At 43.7% G+C, this 13,968-nt stretch overlaps 2 protein-coding genes across 3 annotated transcripts in view; one reads left to right on the top strand and one right to left on the bottom strand.

The window, feature by feature from the left end:
- The window catches only part of CDC73 (cell division cycle 73), a 107,498-nt gene extending 105,516 nt beyond the window's left edge, over positions 1 to 1,982 (bottom strand). Inside the window, exon 1 of the mRNA XM_083445340.1 lies at positions 1,573 to 1,982. Within this exon, the coding sequence (XP_083301466.1) occupies positions 1,573 to 1,703 (131 nt within the window). The 5' untranslated portion in view covers positions 1,704 to 1,982. The remainder of the gene's footprint in view (positions 1 to 1,572) is intronic.
- Positions 1,983 to 2,155: 173 nt separating this feature from the next.
- Positions 2,156 to 13,968, top strand: part of GLRX2 (glutaredoxin 2) — a 264,490-nt gene continuing 252,677 nt past the window's right edge. Inside the window, exons 1-4 of one of the 2 annotated variants that reach the window (XR_014512491.1) lie at positions 2,156 to 2,308; positions 5,809 to 5,872; positions 7,347 to 7,523; positions 9,296 to 11,623. Coding sequence is in view for 1 of the 2 variants with exons in the window: in XM_083445418.1 (XP_083301544.1) it covers positions 2,259 to 2,308; positions 5,809 to 5,872; positions 7,347 to 7,523; positions 9,296 to 9,442 (438 nt within the window). In the remaining variant the exon portion in view is untranslated. Of the gene's footprint in view, positions 2,309 to 5,808; positions 5,873 to 7,346; positions 7,524 to 9,295; positions 12,346 to 13,968 lie in introns of those variants that run through there. The other variant, XM_083445418.1, reaches the window with a different exon arrangement.

Here is a 13,968-nt window from a genome sequence, read left to right as displayed (position 1 = left end):
CTTGCCGTCCTCTCTTTCTTAAAACCCAATTAAGTGAGAGAGTGTGCAATTCAATAACAAGGCCCACTGACTTCTGCAATTCTTTATTCCCAGGTATAAATAAATATGACTTCACCTTAATACTGCCCCTAAGCATGTGATGCCATGGATGGGGGACCTGTGGCCCTCCAACTGTTGCCAGACTACAAACTTCCATCAGCCCCAACCAGCAAGGACTGTGGAAGCTGTAGGCCTGCACCACCTGAAGCACCACACTTCCCATTACCCAATGCACTGCAGAGTTCAGCGAGACTTACTTCCCAGAAAGTACATACAAGACTCCAGCCTGACTCTCCTAACTCTTCCTAGGGACCCTATACTCCTCATACTTGCAGGAGGTCAGAAAGACACACCTCTCCACCTGCTTCCCCCACAAATTCATGACTTGAATACAGCATGCAGTACTCCCTCCCCGGCAAGCACGCACAAAGCTACAGTGCTGACACCCCCAGTTTACAGAACTTGTTCCTGCATGATGTGGTGACACAGGCTCTGGCCTAAATGGCTTTTTTAAAAAAAGAATTAGTCAAATGCATTGAAATGCGCTATACGAGAGCCCTGTGTGCAAAGGCAACCTACCCCAGTCACTGGGGGTGGAATCAGAGAATCACAGAGTTGGAAGGCACCCTAAGGGCAATCTAGTCCAACTCCCTGCAACACAATAATCTTTTTGCCCAACATGGGACTGGAGATTAAGACTATGATTCTAAATCTGTGAATATTTTATTCTTCCTTTGCATATTTTTTCTTAGAAAATATTAATCCCCTCCCCTGAATACCATATTTTTCTGTGTATAAGACTAGGTTGTTTTAACCAAAAAATTAGGTTTAAAATTGGGGCGCGTCTTATACACAAGTAGTGCTGAGGGGTGTTTTCTTAATTTGGAATCCCCAAAAGTAGGGGGCGTCTTATATATGGGGCCATCTTATGCACGGAAAAATATGGTATTTATCGTACAGCATGGATGCAGGGTTCTTGTCGCTTGGGTGCAGTTCCAAGGGAAATAATAATAATAATTTATTTATACCCCGCCCATCTGGCTGGGTTTCCCCAGCTACAGCAAAATATTAAAATACAATAAATTATTGCCACAGAAATATTAAACCCCTATGCAATGTAAGCATTTCTATACAGCACAGGGCGAGCCCAGTTCCCAACGGAAACTATTGCCACGGAAATATTAAAGCCCTATACAACGTAAAGCATTTCTATACAGGAGGAGCTCAATTTTCCAAAGGCAACTACCGCCACAGAAACGTTAAGCCCTATGTGCAACGTTTAAAGTATCTTTATGCAGCCCCAGCAGAACTTTTCTGTGCATGCTGGAAACGAAGCTTGGGAAGGTAGACGGGTGCAGTGGGCAGGGGAGCTTCTTCATGCGGGATGAACCAAACCCCACAGAACCAACACGCTTAAGAATCATGAGGCAGCCCGTTCCGCCGGCCCGGCAGCTGGAGTCGTCCAGCTTTACAGAGCTTTTAAAAGGCGCCTCTCCTTCCTCCTCCTCCTCCTCCTCGCGACCTGGGACTCACCCCCAGATGACATAGTTGGTCTTGACGTTCTTGGGCCAGGAGAACTCGCCGAAGATCACCTCGTCCCCCTTCACCACGATCTCCTTCTTCTGCGTGTTGTACTGGCGCAGCACGCTCAGGACGTCCGCCATCGCCTCAGCCTCAAAGCTCCCTCAGAAAAGCCTCGCTCGCTCCCTTCGCCGGCCTCGCGGACCCGGGGCGCGCGCTCGCTCCGACGGCTCGGCTCTCCTCAAGTCCGCCGCCGCCGCCCTCCTCCGCCTCACTCGCTGACAGGAAAACAAACCGAACGAACCACCGAGCGAGCGACTCGCTGACTGACTGGCCCAGCCGCCGCCGCCGCGAGAAAGAGAAGAAGGACCCCACGCTGGCCTGACCTAGCTGGCGCCTGCGCACGCAAGTAGAACGGACGCCTCCCTGGAGCCCCGCCTCCTCCTGCTCCTAGCGTTCTGAGGCGAGGCCCCGCCCCCCCGCGCGTGATGGGCAGCGGAGGAAGCCCGTCAGAGGCCCGCGCTGGGAAGGGAAGGGTGGAGACAAAAATTAATCACCAAGCAGGCACTCGGATAGCCAGCCTCAAGCGGTGAGGGTCCTCGAGGGAGGAGCGGGGCCGAAAGAGGACGGGGCCAAGGGGCGGGGCCTGAGCAAAACCCCGCCCTCTGTTTCCTCATCTGCTGTTGCTGCTGTTGCCTATGGCTTTGAAGGCGCTGCCCAGGCTGAGTCTGCTGCGGGGCTGGCGAAGGTCAGTACTGGCGGGGGTGGGACGCGGGGGGGGGGGAGCGCTGTCCGCGTTGCAAGGGTTTTCTTCCCTAGCAGGCGCTTTGCAAGGTTTTCCCCAAGCAGGGTTGCCTTGATCATGCAAGATTGCCCCTTATTTCAAGGTAAAATGCCATTGATCATACGAGATTTAGCCCTTGTTTCAATGTAAAATGCCCTTGGTCATACAAGATTGCCCTTTATTTCAATGTAAAATGCCATTGATCATACAAGATTTAGCCCTTGTTTCAATGTAAAATGCCCTTGGTCGTACAAGATTGCCCTTTATTTCAATGTAAAATGCCATTGATCATACAAGATTGCCCCTTGTTTCAATGTGAAATGCCCTTGATCATACAAAATTGCCCCTTGTTTCAATGTGAAATGCCCTTGATCATACAAGACTGTCCCTTGTTTCAGTGTAAAATGCCATTGGTCATACAAGATTGTGCTTTATTCCAATGTAAAATGCCATTGGTCATACAAGATTGCCCCTTGTTTCGATATAAAATGCCATTGGTCATACAAGATTGCCCCTATTTTCCAGTAAAATGCTATGTCCTGCATTGATTCAGTTTGTCTTGCATTCCCCTTTTTTGCATGCTGCTGCTTTCTCTCTGCTCCCAACCTCTTGCGGCCTCCCTTCCCTCTTTTCGCTCCGCGCTCCTTCCCTTGGCAACTGGACAGCTCAATTGGTATTCCAGCATGGTGCTCACAACACCAAGCTCGCAGGTTCGATCCCCACATGGGGACAGTTGCATCAGGGCTGGATTTAGGTTTGATGAGGCCCTAAGTAACTGAAGGTAATGGGGCCCTTTATATGTCCAGCTGTCCTTTGCCAACAACAAATTGTCGCTGTTTTTTTGTGTTGAATATATGCAATATGGCAATTTATGGACCTAATAGGTATCTAAAGCCATTTGCACATAACAAAATATGTATTTTATCAAAGCAATTGTTGAACTGACATGCAATTAAGAAGTATATTAATAGAGAAATACAATTAAGAAGTAGTATATTTGGGGGGGCAAGAGAATGGGGCCAAGCTATAGCTTGTTTAGCTTATATGTAAATCCGGCACTGAGCTGCATATTCCTGCATGGCCAGGGTGTTGGACTAGATGATCCTGGGTTCCCTTCCAGCTCTAGGCTTCCTCATCTCACTCCTAAGAAGGAGCAAACCAGGGCAAGGCTTTCATGTTGTCCCTTCCAGTTCCCCGCAGCTTAGGTTATAAGGTGTCCATCGGCAAAGCTGGGCCCTTTCCCTCAGACAGCAACAGGTTCAGAGTCTCTAGAAACAAGCAGATTTGTGTCAAGAGTCTCATGCTTTCAGATTTTGGGGGAGGAGTTCCAGGGAGGTACAGACCACAGCATCTCCAAGTTGCTTCAATATGCAGTATTTTTATTTTAAAAGCCTGGTACAGGTCAGGGTGTCAACGTTTGAGAAAAAAAGATCTTAAACCCTTGGAAATTTTATTTTTTGTGTCACGCATTTGCTTGTGTATTAAAATGGATCCCATGGTTTCTTTGTATTAGCGCTAGGATCAGTCACTGGGATTCCTTCGTCACAAAACTGTAGAGTTGGAAGGGACTGCCAGGGTCATCTAGTCCAGCCTCCTGCAATGCAGGAATCTTTTGCCCAACGTGGGGCTGGAACCCACAATGCTGAGATTTAAACCTATTTATTGTGTATTTAATAAAATATATTGAATCAAATCTATTAATTGTGTATACTAAATAATATTAAGTATATTGCAAACACTTTAATTTGCGATGTGGAAATTTAATTCACTGTGTGGCCTGCGGGTTCTGTGTCAAAGTACTTGCACTTGGTATGAAAAGTTGGACCACCTGGTATAGGCTATACTGTTGTTGTTGTTGTTTAGTCGTGTCTGACTCTTCGTGATCCCATGGACCAGAGCACGCCAGGCACTTCTGTCTTCCACTGCCTCCCGCAGTTTGGTCAAACTCATGTTGGTAGCTTCGAGAACACTGTCCAACCATCTCGCCCTCTCTCGTCCCCTTCTCCTTGTGCCCTCCATCTTTCCCAACATCAGGGTCTTTTCCAGGGAGTTTTCTCTTCTCATGAGGTGGCCAAAGTATTGAAGCCTCAGCTTCAGGATCTATCTTTCCAGTGAGCACTCAGGGCTGATTTCCTTAAGAATGGAGAGGTTTGATCTTCTTGCAGTACATGGGACTCTCAAGAGTCTCCTCCAGCCCTATAATTCAAAAGCATCAATTCTTCAGCGATCAGCCTGGTCCTGCTCTCACTTCCATACATCACTACTGGGAAAACCATAGCTTTAACTATACGGACCTTTGTTGGCATAGTCTCTGCTTTTTAAGATGCTGTCTAGGTTTGTCATTGCTTTTCTCCCAAGAAGGCTATACTGTTACATTGTGCCAAATGAAAAAACAGTCCTCTGTGTGGAGCTCTGCAAAGTTTACTAGTTGATGGTGTGTGATCCTGTGAAAAGTAAGCACTTCCAGATCCCATAGATTTAAAAATGGGGAGAGGGATTAAGCATATCCTGGATTCTCCCGCCAGGAGTGACACATATTTGTATATAAACACATATTACAGATCTTCAGTAGTCTTTCCTCACGAGGGAAACAACCCATAAATTCTCTGGAAAGAGGTTGCACAAAATATTGTACCTGGCATGCATGAAAACCACCTGCCTGTATAAGAACTTGCATAAATGTAGTAAATAGCATGTGCACTATAGTCTATAACAGTTTGCATGTTATTTACAGAAAGGACATTATGAAGCATCAAAACATGTGAAGCAATTAGGCTGTACCAGTTGTATGGCAGGTTTGTAAACAGGTTATTGCCTAGTTGCCTGTGGCAAACAAGGGCTACCTCCAGGTGACCAGGCCAGGATGCTTTTGCCTCGGGTTACATACGCTTCAGGTTACAGATGCTTCAGGTTACAGACTCTGCTAACCCAGAAATAGTACCTCAGGTTAAGAACTTTGCTTCAGGATGAGAACAGAAATCGTGCTCCGGCGGCCCGGCGGCAGCAGGAGGCCCCATTAGCTAAAGTGGTGCTTCAGGTTAAGAACTGTTTCAGGTTAAGAACACACCTCCAGAACGAATTAAGTACTTAACCTGAGGTACCACTGTAATTATAATAATTTATCTTATACACATACAATATTATACATTCTGATCTCAATGTGACATATTTCTGAGTAGAGACGTATAGGCTATTTTTATTCAAAATTTTATAGACCACTTCAAAAATGAACTCAGATCTAGTTACAAAAAATAGTAATACCATATATAATAATAAAAAGATAGATCTCAGTAAACAGTTCGGTTCTGCTGAAGTCTTAATGACGTGCAAAATGTTAAAACACAGTTGCCAACTCCCTTTCTTGTTTCATTTTGCTTAGATGTTATTTGCTCTGTAAACATTGACTGGGCTCTGCAAAATAACATTAATATATTCATTTGGCTCCATTTATGATTTTATTTCAGAATGGGGAACAGTACATCTGCTACCACAGACTTATCTAACACTGCCACTGCTAACCAGATAGAGGTGAGTGGAAATGGCTTTTACCTTAAACGTACTCTACTGCCAGTTTTTTGTATGAAATTTATTCATTTATACCCTTGCCCCTTAACCAAAGAAGCTCCTGGAGTGTCTTAGAGAAATTAGTATTAAGCCCTCGGGTTCACAAAATATGTGACACATGAGGAAGTAGAGAAAATACTTTTAAATTATTGTTTATAAATTTTCAGGTTTAATAATAATACCTTTATTGTCATTGTACAACCTGTCATTTTTAAATGACACCTTATTATTATTTGTTGAATCTATTTCCTGCCCTTCCTTTCGATAGAGCCCAGGGTAGAAAACACATCCCCAAATCAGAAATATAAACAAAGGCAATACTGAAACATGTTTTTAATTGTTGTTTAGATTTGAGAAAATTCATGAAAATTATTAATAGATAGCACCTTTCACATGGTACATATTCAAACTCTGAGAATATGTCCTGTTGGTGGAACTGTGGAGCCATAAAGACTTATTGGCACTTTATGCCCATTTCCCCCAGTCTCCCTGGACAGTTGTTATGGTTGAAATCAGCACCACTGTTAAATAGTCCAAACAGATTGGGCTTATGTGCCTTCTTTCTGTATTTAAAGGCAGTAACTCCCCAGTTAAATAAAAACCACTTGCCTTATCTTATGGTGGTAGCCCACCTCCTATAGCCCAAGGTGGAAAGATGGTCCAAATTTTAGATTTGATATTTGGCTCAAAAAAGGCTGTGCATATTTTAATCATGGAAAAACTCACTCATAATTCTGAGTGCTGTGCGGAACTGTGGAGCCCGAGGATTAAGTGTGCATTTGAGTGGCCTTGATGGCGTATCTTAGTTACTGTACCCATCTGAATATAGTCCATGTAAAGTATGAATTCATTTGGAATGTAACTAGTCCTTTTCCAATTTGTTTTCCCCAATTATGTCTTTGCTTGCTTGCCTGTATTTCCCCTTTATTCTTTCCCTTACAATTAGATGTTAATGCTCATTTATTGGTTCTATTCTGTAAATATACTCGGTATTGTAGAAATGTATTTATGCTATTTTTCTTTTGCATATTTAGCATGCCCATGAAGCGTATGTTTGTTTTGCCTTTTAGTTTCTTTTTTCTCTTTCTACTTAAAAGATTTTTTTAAAAAGTACTCAGATTATATTCAAGCTCATTCTGTGAAGAATGTTGGCAAAAGCATGTCTTGCTTGATGCAAACAGCGAGATGTTTAAGATGACAAATGTGAACCTTAGGCTTTATTTTTGCAGTTTAAAGAGGTAATTCCCTTCTAGATTATAGTTAAATATTTTGATTATTTTTTGAGGGCCAAGACTTGAGCAGACTCTGCCTCCCCCAATCCTTTTAGACAGTTCTGGGATGGGAAAATCTAAATGCGAGAACCTTGATATTGTTAAAAACTTAAAAGCTTACATTACGTATAGAAACTGCTCACGCAAGCTTTTCTTAAAACACTTAGCGAACTATCTCAGACAACTGTGTAGTGATCTTCTCGAAAACCACATGCTCCTACTGCAACATGGCAAAGAAGCTATTTGAAGATATGAATGTGAACTACACAGCCATTGAACTGGACATGTACGAAAACGGAAGCCAGTTTCAAGATATTCTTCATCAAATGACTGGCGGCAGGACAGTGAGTACTTCCCAAGTTTGGTCACCTATAGCAGAAACTTCGGGGGGGGGGGATTCTCTCTCCAGCCCACACCCCCAGTAGATGCATTTCTTCCTACAGCAAATAATTGACCTGTGGAACTCGTAGCCACAAGATGTGGTGATGGGATGACATAGACCTCTCTCTCTGTGAATTAATCAGTGACCACCAGTCATGACAACATGTGCCTATGAACCTCTGAATAAAAGTTACAGGAGACTGGTTACAACCCTAACAATAGGAGTGGGAGCTATTGCTTTGTGCCCTGTTGTGGCCTTCCTGGATGTTACCTCATTAAGATATTCATATCCATCAGATGTGGCTACCTGTTGTTGTTTTTAAGTTTGCTTTCCGTGTTTGATTTCATGGTAAACCTTCCAGAGCATAGGATTTAGACAATGTAGCATGACCTCCTGTCTGCAGAATATGTTGTATACATACATATCATCTGACCAGTCTACTGCAATTATTAAGTTTGCAGATGACACCACCATAATGGGTTTAATAACAGGCAGAGACGAACCAGCGTATAGAGGGGAGGTCCAAAAAATATCTACATGGTGCCTAGGGAACAACTTGCACCTTAATATCAGCAAGACAAAGGAGATGGTGTTGGACTTTTGGAGGAAGAGAGGAGAACTAGCCCCACTGTATATCAGGAGGGCTGTGTGGAGAGAGTCTCTTCCTTTAAATTCCTAGGAGTTTATCTCAGTGAAGACCTTATTTGGAAAATAAATACAAGAGGTGGTTAAGAAAGCCCAACAGAGACTCCATCTCTTCAGAGTATTGCGAAAGAACGATGTCAATCAACATTTGATGATCTCCTTCTACCGGTCCACAACAGAAAGTGTCCTTTCATACTGCATCACGGTGTGGTACGCTGGTTTGACATCATCTGATAGGAAGTGCCTACAGAGGGTGGTGAATACAGCACAATATATTATGGGCTGTGCCGTGAATCCGCTGGATGAAATAACGGAAGAACGTTGCCTCAGGAACGTGAGGAAAATTCTCAGGGATGAGTCACACCTTGGCCGGCACTTTCTTGATCACCTGCCCTCAGACAGAAGATATAGAAGCATGATTAGTCGCACCAACAGGGTAAAGAACAGCTTCTATCCGTGGACTGTTAGGCTGCTGAATGAAAAGATAACAACAGGGCAACTGGCTTTTGGGTTTGGTGGGTGGGTGTCAGTAAACGAGGGGAATTAAGACTAAGAGAGCTGAGTGGGGGGGGGTGCTTGTGTAATCTCACTGTATACAAATTGTACAAGTGACAATAAAGTATTTCAATTCAATTTCAATATTGAAGAGTTGGGCATTGCTTGCCATTTCTGCATGCCATTTGTCCAACTCCATAGCTATTTCTGCAACAGCTCAGAAATACTATACTGCAGGCATGTCCAACAGGTAGATCACTGGACGTCTGCGGTAGATCACTGGTAGATCATTGGCTCCCCCCAAAGAAACTGAACAACTGTGGATCCCCTAAAAAAAGCTCAACATTTTACCTCTTCCCTGAAAAAACTCAACAACTTTGACCCGAACCCTGCAAAAATGGGCCTTCCTCCGACCTAAAAAAAAAACTTTCGACCTGCCAGTTTTTAACTCTGTGAGTAGATCGCAGTCTCTTGGGAGTTGGCCACCCCTACTACACCGGGACGTAAGTGGTAACATTATGGAATATACAGTATGTGCGTTTTAAGCTTATATCCAAGAAATAAGATTCATTTGTTAATTTTTATACTCAACAGGTTCCAAGAATATTTATCAATGGAACATTTGTCGGAGGTGCTACAGACACACAGAGACTTCATCGGGACGGCAAACTGCTCCCATTAGTTCACCAGTGTCTCTTGCGAAGAGGGCGAAACTCAGAACAGCCATGTAGTCTTCCTTGATTCCCTTTCTTCTGACACAGTTGTGTTGCTGGAGTTTACTAGACTGCGTATACTTAGTTATGAATTCTTACACCCCGGTACTCTGGTTTCAGTACTATTTATGTGTTCAAAATATGTATGGCCAGATAATTTATCACGATCCAGTTCATCCTAAATTCACAATGCACTCTTGTACATTCTCAAGACAAAATAAGCTCTGTTGAAGAAGTAAAAATGCATAGGAGTGCACTGCTTGATTTCAATTTAACCACAAATTCTATTTAAATACTTAAATTTCATTTAGGTCCAACCCAGTGCAAATAGCTAACTACACAGTCCTAACCACATCGACACAGAAGTAAACCCTATTGAATTCATTGGAGTTTTCCTCCCAGGTCACAGTATTGCAGCTTAAATTAAGGTAGGTAGCCGCGTTGGTCTGATGCAGTCGAAATAATAATCATAATAAAAATGTCCAGTAGCACCTTGGAGACCAACCAAGTTTGTTCTGAGTATAAGCTTTCGTGTGCATGCACACTTCTTCAGGTATCTGGTATCTGAAGAAGTCTGCATGCACGCAAAAGCTTCTGCCCAGGACAAACTTAGTTGGTCTCTAAGGTGCTACTGGACATTTTTTTATTTCAAGCCTAAATTAAATTGCACTTGGGCATCATTGAAATCAATATGGGAAGTTAATAGTGACTTCGTTTCCCCTGAAGTGTAGTAACTAACCTCAGCTTCATCTAGAATCAGTTCAAGATTCAGCTAGTATATTCTGTAGCAAAGAATTACTACATGCGTCAAATGTAAAGAGAGCTTGTGCATTAATTCTGTGGCTGTATTAGCTATCAGAACCATGGGATGGAAAGCCAGCTGGCTTGGCCCCAGCCAGAGCGTCTCCCGTCTCAGCCTTGCCGCTGCGGAGATCCATCAGTCATCCTCCTCCGAAATGCATCTGAGACTCATGCAACTGTGCATGAGCACACATTACTCAGCAGTGTAAACGCACAACAGAGCTGGATCGAGGCATGGGTACTAGGCTACATTTATTGAATTTAAGTCAGGACAAAGAAAAACATGGCTTCTCTCCTTGCCGTTCTTCTTGGAGAGAGAGAAAACAAAAGCAATACAGAGCGGATGTTCCGCTCAGGGGACTCCAGCAATCTGCGCTGGAATGCAAACAGGCATGTGACATGTAACAATCCCACATATCTGCAGCAAGGGTGGAATGGAATTCCCAACATTAGCTACCTTGTAGTACGCTAGGTTTATCCTAGCACAGATGTCTCCTTTATTCAAACTAGAGCAGCATCTCTGACAAAAGCTGCAGTTGGAATTAAATGGAGCAGTCCTCACACTCCACCCTTTCCATTGAGATTAAACTACAAGAAATGCATGTTGCATGCATTAATTGTGCTGGCAGTTGGAACACTGCCAAGGATACACAAATAAAACACCTCCGATCTATGTGATCTATGTGAAGTGTGTGTCAGCTTCCAAATAGGGTTGATGCTGTTAGCTTGTTTCAAAAACCAAAGATGAATCCCAAGGTATATACATAATGCTGAGCTGTGGTTAATGGAAACCAGAAGCAAGCATTTTGAACTCCTTGTTGTGACCATGCCCAAGGGGGTGGGAGGAGCGTACAAGCAGAGTCCAGCTGCCACTCTCTCCCTTCCCGACCTCATTGCCAGACCTTGAAAGCAATGGCAGAGGATTAGCTTGTCACAGTTCGAATCAAGCAGGTGGAGAGGCGAGAGGAGGAAAGATATTAAAGAAGTGTGGTATTGCGATCTGAAGTGACAGGCTAAAGCTACAGGTAAAGTAGAACGGACTGTTTTTAAAACACATCTCCAAGCTTCCCTGGTGCAGAACACCAAAGTTTCTCTAGCCCACTGCTGCAACAGTGCTTATTTTTATTTTTATGCTCATAAATTACAAGCGACATTTTATACTATGAGTAACCAACTTGTGGCTTTACAGTTCCTACCAGCCATGGGGTGATAGGTATAGTTCATCAACATCTGGAAGTGGCACGATCCTGTTTTTCAGTGGTATTTTCTACAAAAGTTTTCCCTGTTGCTGAATACTTGAGCAAAGTAAGATACTTCAGTATTTGCCATTAAGTGTGTGCAATTATATAATGTACATTTGGTGGTGCTGTGGGTTAAACCGCAGAGCCCAGGACTTGCTGATCAGAAGGTCGGCAGTTCAAATCCCCATTGCTCAGTCCCTGCTCCTGCCAACCTAGCAATTCGAAAGCACGTCAAAGTGCAAGTAGATAAATAGGTACCGCTCCGGCGGGAAGGTAAATGCGTTTCCGTGCACTGCTCTGGTTCGCCAGAAGCGGCTTAGTCATGCTGGCCACATGGCCCAGAAGCTGTACGCCGGCTCCCGCGGCCAATAAAGCGAGATGAGCGCTACAACCCCAGAGTCGGCAACGACTGGACCTAATGTTCAGGGGTCCCTTTACCTTTACCTTATATCTAGCTTTATTGCTATCCCACTTTTCAAGCAAATACTGTCAACCAAAAGACCTTTCCCTCAATACTTTCACATGCTTGTACCAGAATGCCATGCTTTGACAGGGCAGAGCAGCCAACCTCTTTACAAGGTACAGTTGTGCAACAAGAAGCACCACAATGTGGAAACCCAGAATTACATAACTTTGTGCTTTTATCACTGTGCTTCAAATGAATATGGGAAACTTGCATTTGCTGGAGTAGCTCAGAGAGCAGCAAAAATAGTCTGAAGTGTAGATTTCAATTCAGTGAACTGTGAGACTACTAACATGGTTTGTGCCCAAAGTACGTTGTTTCTGATCTGTGATTGATGAAGCCATACAAAACACAAAAGGAAATCCATTGTCTGTGAATACCTTTATTGTGACCAGGAATAAAATGTCACAAAATAGTTATCGAGCTTAGTGTGACATGTGAGGAGTGGATCATTATACCGTCATGGAATCATGTGCAATAAAGGACATATTAGAAATATTTTAAATTGAAATGGCTAGCCAGTGAACTTTTAGTCCCTACAACACTTTCTAAGGGAAAGAGACAAAAGGAGTACACTACTAATGTCTTCTCAAAGTTCAGTTTAGTTCAATGGGTCTTACTACCAGGTAAGTGAGTTTAGGAATGTAGCCTTAAAAGTGATAGAGCAGGGATGCTGAATATTGTTTGACTCCCAGCCATACTAGGAAGCACAGCCAGTGGTCTGGGATGGTGGGAGTTGTCAAAAAGCAACCGAAGGGACGCAAGTTCACCATACTGCTCTAGAAAGTGGATGTTACAATTCATAACCTTCATGCTAGTGCATTTGTCCCTGTTCAAATCAATTTTATCTCCAAACGCATACTTATTTATTTTTCTCCTGCACAAAAATGATGCAACAACTACATGCATTTGGCTGAAATGGTTGGCCTTCCTATGGCATCGCCACGATAACCACGTGAAAACCAGAGCAAATTCCTTCCATTCATTTCTGCACCAAAAAGCCGCCACACCACCTAGAGGCCCCTTAATTGTAAAGCCAATCTTGAAACACATTTTCTCGATTTGAAATGTGAAGTCGGTGATCCTACAAGATACCACAGCTCTGGAACTGTCTTTCTCCTAAATAACTATGTCAGTACAGAGGGGAGCAGGGCAGACATGGTCGAGAAAGCTTACAGGAAGGGTAAGTGCATTGTGAGAATTCGTAAGGAAACACATAATGGTTGTGAGAGCCACCAGAAGCTTAACAGCCAAGGACAAAGAGGAGGAGAAGTTTGCATTTGATATCCTGCTTTATCACTAGCCTAAGGAGTCTCAAAGCGGCTAACAATCTCCTTTCCCTTGCTCCCCACAACAAACACTCTGTGAGGTGAGTGAGGCAAAGAGACTTCAGAGAAGTGTGACTTGCCCAAGGTCACCCAGCAGCTGTATGTGGAGGAGCGGGGAAGCGAACCCGGTTCACCAGATTACGAGTCCACCCCTCTTAACCACTATACCACACTGGTTCTCACCACAAAGGCCAACTTACCTCAGACGCCTGGAAACAAAGGGTCACATCTAATGAAGCCCACCCACCTGGGCAATAAAAATTCTCTGCTCCTCCAAGTCTGTCATGGAATATCCCCCAACCCTCAGGAACAGGCTTTGAGGGTGCATGGGAGGCTGAAAGGGGGTAGCAGGAAGAAGGGAGATATCCCACTGCATGAGGGAATGCCCATTTGTGCTACACTGGACCTCACCCAAAGAGGCAGATTGTAGGCACGCAGAGGTAAGCAGCATTCAGCATCTGCCCAACATCTGTTCCAGCTGATCTTTATGGCCTCATTTTCCATACACATGCCTACCATTTAGTGAGCCTTATGTTAGTACATGCATATTGATTGTGAAGTCATTTAAGAGAATGATATGCATAGAATTTATTTTGTACTTGTCGTGTTCTACAAATCATAATGTAGATTAGGAACAATTCATTTGCAGCGTCAAAAACCGTTCATGTAATTATTTAAGGATTAGGGTTATGAGTAAGATCAAAAACCACATTGTCTGGCA

The sequence above is a fragment of the Podarcis tiliguerta genome (assembly GCF_965153285.1).
Source record: "Podarcis tiliguerta genome assembly, chromosome: 6".
In the NCBI taxonomy this organism is placed as follows: Eukaryota; Metazoa; Chordata; class Lepidosauria; order Squamata; family Lacertidae; genus Podarcis; species Podarcis tiliguerta.
The sequence above is the reverse complement of the archived record's forward strand: the minus strand, read 5'-3'. Positions and strand labels throughout refer to the sequence as shown.